Source organism: Nicotiana sylvestris, chromosome 6 (assembly GCF_000393655.2).
Source record: "Nicotiana sylvestris chromosome 6, ASM39365v2, whole genome shotgun sequence".
In the NCBI taxonomy this organism is placed as follows: Eukaryota; Viridiplantae; Streptophyta; class Magnoliopsida; order Solanales; family Solanaceae; genus Nicotiana; species Nicotiana sylvestris.
Window position 1 is genome coordinate 128,779,737 of NC_091062.1, and position 6,253 is coordinate 128,785,989.

At 41.9% G+C, this 6,253-nt stretch overlaps 1 protein-coding gene across 1 annotated transcript; it reads left to right on the forward strand.

Annotated features, from left to right (window-relative positions):
• Window positions 1-330: 330 nt before the first annotated feature.
• On the forward strand, window positions 331-2,259 carry LOC138871269 (uncharacterized). The gene is made up of 3 exons (XM_070149145.1): window positions 331-1,036; window positions 1,446-1,705; window positions 1,792-2,259. Exons 1-3 carry the CDS (start codon window positions 331-333, stop codon window positions 2,257-2,259), a joined length of 1,434 nt encoding a protein of 477 aa, XP_070005246.1.
• The last annotated feature ends 3,994 nt before the right edge of the window (window positions 2,260-6,253 follow it).

A 6,253-nucleotide genomic window follows, 5' to 3' on the forward strand; every position in this document is an offset into this window, starting at 1 on the left:
CAGTACCTCTTCAGAACACACCAAACCAAAGTCCACAAAATCCTCCCGCACCCCATCAATACGCAACTCCTCCCCAAAATCCAAATCCCCCACCAATACCCACCCCTCCTCAACACTAACATCTTCATGCTCAATACCCACAAACCACTTACCATACTCCACAGAATACCTCACAACCCTGATATGCAAAATTCAACAAATGATCATTACTACACTCTAACCCCTGGCACCCACCAAAACAATCCCATATACGTGGAAACCTTACCCCACTCTACTCAGCCAATCTTATACACTCTAGAATCCGCCGAGAAGGACCTTCTCATTAAGAACATGGTAGAGGAGCTCAAGAAGCTCACAAGTCGAGTCCAGGGTGTCGAAGGAGGTAAAGGAATTGAAGGTCTGAATTATGAGGATATATGCATTCAGCTAGACGTGGAATTACCGGAGGGTTACAAACCTCCTAAGCTCGAGATGTTTGACGGAATGGATGACCCGAAGGTACATTTGAGAACATACTGTGATAAGCTCATGAGAGTTGGGAAAGATGAAAGAATTCTCTTGAAACTATTCATGAGGAGTCTCACTGGAGATACCCTAGCTTGGTATATCAGTCAGAATCCCAAGAAGTGGGTCAATTGGGTAAGCATGGTGTCGGACTTCATGGACCGATTCAGGTTTAACATAAAGAATGCACCGAATGTCTTCTATATACAGAATCTCAAGAAGAAATCAACGGAGACTTTTCGTGAGTATGCTACTCGATGGAGGTCAGAAGATGCAAAAGTCAGACCGTCACTAGAGGAAGAGCAGATGAACAAATTCTTTGTCAGGGCCCAGGATCCAAAATACTATGAAAGGTTAATGATCATCGGAAATCACAAGTTCTCTGACAACATCAAACTCGGGGAAAGGATTGAAGAAGAGATCAAGAATGGGATGGTAACCAATTTCGAGGCATTGCAGGCCACGAACAAAGTATTACAGTCAGGGGGTATATCAAAGAAGAAAGAAGTAGGGGCAGTAATGGTGGCCCAAGGTTCTAAATCTCCACTCACATACCAAACACCTCCACCCACATACCAACCTTCACCTCCCAAATATTCTCAACCCACTACCGCCTATCACACTTATAACACCCAACCAGCCTATTACCATTCACCTCCAACCCATTAAAACTATCAAAAACCAGACCCAATTTCGATCGCAGGCCACCCAGACAATACACCCCTATTGCTGAGCCCATTGACCAACTATATGAAAGATTGAAGGTTTCCGGATATGTTACTCCTATTCCTGCTGTTGCCATGGAAAACTCCTCTCAGTGGGTCAACCCAAACAAAACATATGTGTGCTATTCTAGCATGAAAGGGCATATTATTGATGAATGTCGCACTCTGAAAGACAAAATTCAAACCCTGATTGATACCAATGTTATACAAGCAAAGGAACCGCACCAAATGTTCGCAAAAATCCCCTCCTAGATCATAGGGGTAAAGGAGTAGATGTGATAGAAACCGATGAAGAATGGGATCCTGAAGGGTCGATTGGGCCTATTCGGGAAGGTGGTGTCCCTAAACCTATAGTCACACTCACTCCTATTGTGGTACAGATACAACCACCGGTCGAAGTTGAAGTAGTCGCATCAGTCCCATTTGAAATTGAAGTAACAACACTTGCGACTACACTTACTCCATTTGAAGTAGAGGTATCCATACCCTTCACGGTGACGGTAGCATCCACACCACCTTTCAAGTCCAACTCCATACCCTGGGATTACGTTGCCGAAGCTAGGAGAAAGGAAAAGCAAAGATAGAAGAATCTGGTGCCACACAGGGGATGACCAGAACTGGAAGGATCTATACACCCAAAAATTTGGGAGGAACAAACAAGGAAGCTGCTACCAAACAACTCGTCATTGAAACTGGTCCAGATGATCTCTGGAGGAAAGTACAAGCAAGAGAATACTCTATCGTTGATCATCTAAACAAGACTCCAGCCCAGATATCCATCCTGTCGCTGCTACAAAATTCTGAAATGCATAGGAATGCTCTGATGAAGGTGTTGAATGAAGCTTATGTACCTAACAACATCACCAATGGAGAGATGGCCAACATGGTAGGACAAGTACTGAGAATCCACAAGATCACCTTTCATGAAGATGAACTACCGCCTGAAAGATTAAGTCACAATAGGGCACGGCATATCACAGTACAGTTAGAGGACAAATTCATCTCCAGAGTCTTAATAGATGGGGGTTAAAGCCTCAACATTTGTCCGTTGACTACTCTGAAAAGGTTGGGCAAAGATTTCCATGAGATACGAGCAGGGAGTATGAATGTGAAGGCATTTGATAGGTCTCAAAGGGACACAATTGGGAAAATTAACTTTGTTTGCAGATGCTCCCGACTTGGTTCGATGTTGAGTTTCAAGTATTAAAAACATCTGCTACGTACAATATTCTACTGGGACAACCTTGGATATATGCCACTAGAGCTGTGGCTTCTACGTTACACCAGGTCGTGAAGTTCGAATGGAACCATCAGGAGGTAATCATTCACAGAGATGGAAGTAATCCCATTTACACCATTCAAACTGTCCCGATTGTTGAGAATAGAAGAAATCTAGGTGGAGAAACTTATCACTGCATCGAGCGTGTCAATGCAATTTAGAAAGATAAATGGTGGAGTAGCAAGATAGAAAGAATATTGGCATGGTCAGGGTATGAAACTGGCAAAGGGCTTGGGAAGAAACTCTAGGGCATTACCAAACCAATACAGTTGAAATGTCATGGCACAACTTTTGGGCTCGGATATTAGTATACATGGCAATAATATGATGATTGGTCGCCACTATGGCGTGGTCCCTATTACCCTCTCGAGCAGCCAGTGCTGCATCTGAGTCAGACCTTTCATCAGGCCGATATAATATGGGGATCTACAGAGGAGGAAGTTTTGGCTAGGCTAAGGAATTTGTTTCTAGAAGACAAGGATACGGATTGCAATGTGATAGTTGAGGAGGAGAAAGAAGAAGGCCTTACCATTCAGACCATGGAGAAGGGAACATTTCTTAGGAACTAGACCGCCATACCATCAATGGCTAGACGAGTCCCGGGGGTAGCATGGCTACTAATGTTATTTGAAAAAACAAGTCTTTTTGAGCATTTAGTTTTTAAAATATCTTCCTTTCAGTATTTCGTTTTGGAAAATATTGTTTTGAAGTCATTCAGACGATATTTTGTTTAACATTTCAGCATTTATCAAATAATGTGATATTTTATTATCGTTATCTTTCATATCTTTCTTCTACAACATTAATATTTCTTATCTTGATGAATCAATGACTGTGACATGTAATGAGATAATGCAACATAAGGATAGTGACTCGGAAGAAGAGGATGAGATACCTAAGGAAGTTATCATAGAAGTTGAGAATTTTGAGAACAAACCTATGTCCAACCTGGACGAAATCGAGGCAATCAATTTGGGAGATTCTGAAACCATCAAGGAGACTCGCATAAGTATTCACCTATCACCGTCAGAGAAGGAAGAATACACTCGTTTTCTGAAAGAATATGAGGATATATTTGCATGGTCATATGATGACATGACCGGCCTGAGCACATCCATAGTGGCTCATAAGTTGCCTACCAATACAACATGTCCGCCAGTGAAGCAGAAACTCAGAAAGTTCAAACCAGACATGAGCCTCAAAATCAAGGAGGAAGTCACTAAGCAGGTCAAAGCCAAAGTCCTCAGGGTAGTTAAGTATCCAACCTGGTTAGCCAACATCGTACCAGTTCCGAAGAAATATGGGAAAGCCAGTGTGTGTGTTGACTATCCGAATTTAAACAAATCAAGTCCCAATGATGATTTCCCACTACCAAATATACATATTCTTATTGACAATTGAGCCAAGCATGAACTCTAATCCTTTGTAGAATGCTTCACAGATTATTATCATATTTGGATGGACGATGAAGACGTAGAGAAAACAGCTTTCATTACACCATGGGGGTGTGCTCTTTCAAAATGATGCCATTCGATCTAAAGAATGCTTGGGCACCTATATGAGGGCCATAATGACCATCTTTCATGATATGATACACAAGAAAATAGAGGTATATGTTGACGACGTCATCATCAAATCCAAGAGCACCACAAATCACATAGCAGACTTGAGGAAGTTCTTTGATAGGCTATGGAAGTACAATTTAAAATTGAACCCTGAAAAATGTGCATTCGGGGTTCCTGCAGGAAAATCGTTGGGATTCATCGTTAGCCGCCGAGGAATCGAGTTGGACCCATCAAAAGTTAAAGTTATCTAAGAGTTACTACCACCAAAGAGCAATAAGGACGTGATGAGCTTCCTGGGACGCCTCAATTACATTAGCCTCTTCATAGTGCAGTCCACAGTAATATGTGAACCCATTTTCAAAATGTTGAGGAAGGATGCTGAAACCAGTTAGACTGAAGATTGTCAAAGGGCTTTTGACAAAATTAAGGAATACCTGTCCACGCCACCAGTCCTAGTCCCGCCAGAACCTGGGAGACCTTTGCTACTCTATTTGTCCGTACTAGATGGGGCTTTCAGCTGTGTTTTGGGACAACATGATGAGACAGGAAGAAAAGAGCAAGCCATATATTACTTGAGTAAGAAGTTCACACCTTATGAAGCACAATACTATATGCTAGAACGCACTTGCTGTGCTTTGACATGGATAACTCAAAAATTGAGGCATTACTTCTGTGACTATACCACATACCTCATATCAAGAATGGATCCTCTAAAGTACATCTTTCAAAAGCCTATGCCTACCGTGAAGTTAGCCAAATGTCAGATATTGTTGAGTGAGTTCGATATCATCTATGTAACTCAGAAGGCAGTCAAAGGACAAGTGTTGGCAGACCATCTTGATGAAAATCCTGTGGGAGGAGAATACGAACCACTAAAAACGTATTTTCCTGACAAAGAAGTGTCATTCGTAGGAGAGGACATTGCTGAAGCATATGACGGTTGGAAAATGTTCTTCGATGGAGCTCCAAACTTCAAAGGAGTGGGTATTGGAGCAATCTTGGTGTTAGAGACAGGTCAACATTATCCGGTATATGCAAAACTTAGGTTCCCATGCACTAACAACATGGAATAATATGAGGCTTGCATCATAGGGCTCAATTTGGCCATCGATATGAATATACAAGAGTTGCTGGTAATTGGTGATTCGGATCTTCTGGTACATCAGGTTCAAGGAGAATAGGCTACGAAAAACACCAAGATACTACCATACTTGTATCATATGCAAGAATTGATGAAGAGGTTCACGAAGATAGAATTCAAACATGTTCCAAGAGTCCAGAACGAGTTTGCAGATGCACTAGTTACTTTGTCGTCCATGATACCGCACCAAGATAAGAATTTCATCGATCCCATCCCAGTAAGGATCTATATTCAGCCAGCTTATTGTGCCCACGTCAAATAAGAAACGAACGGAAACCCATGGTTTCACGACATCAAGGAATATTTGGCAAAAGGAGAATACCCAAAGCAGGCAAACCATGCTCAGAAACATACACTACGTAGATTTTCCAATAATTTCTTCCAAAGCGGAGGAATTTTGTATAGGAGAACACCTGATCTAGGACTATTATGGTGTGTTGACGCCAAAGAGGCTTCCAGATTGCTCGATGAAATACATGTCGGAACCTGCAGACCACATATGAACGGTTTTGTTCTAGCCAAGAAGATACTCAGAGCTGGATATTTTTAGATGACTATGGAAACAGATTGCATCCGGTATGTCCAGAAATTCCACCAATGCCAGATATATGCAGAAATGATAAGGGTACCACCAAATAAACTCAATGCAACAAGCGCACCTTGGCCCTTTGCTGCCTGTGGAATGAATGCCATCGGTCCGATCGAGCCAACTGCTTCGAACAGGTACAAGTTCATTTTAGTGGCCATCGATTACTTCATAAAATAGGTGGAGGCTGCATCTTAAGGAGCTATAACCAAGAAAGTCATAGCAGATTTTGTCAGGGATCGTATTGTTTGCCGATTCCGGGTTCCTGAGTCCATCATCACTGATAATGCCGTCAATCTCAACAGTGATTTGATAAAAATCATGTATGAAACCTTCAAAATCAAGCACAAAATTCCACAGCATACATGCCTCAAATGAATGGAGCCGTGGAAGCTGCCAACAAGAACATCAAAAAGATACTAAGGAAAATGGTAGAAAATCACAACAATGGCA

What these genes read in the sequence shown, in the direction of transcription:
- LOC138871269 (XM_070149145.1), top strand. Translation starts at nt 331, where the DNA reads ATGGTAGAGGAGCTCAAGAAGCTCACAAGTCGAGTCCAGGGTGTCGAA. An exon ending in GGCAGTAATGGTGGCCCAAG is followed by an intron (nt 1,037 to 1,445) that starts GTTCTAAATCTC and finishes ATACAAGCAAAG; the next exon opens with GAACCGCACCAAATGTTCGC. An exon ending in TTACTCCATTTGAAGTAGAG is followed by an intron (nt 1,706 to 1,791) that starts GTATCCATACCC and finishes TGCCGAAGCTAG; the next exon opens with GAGAAAGGAAAAGCAAAGAT.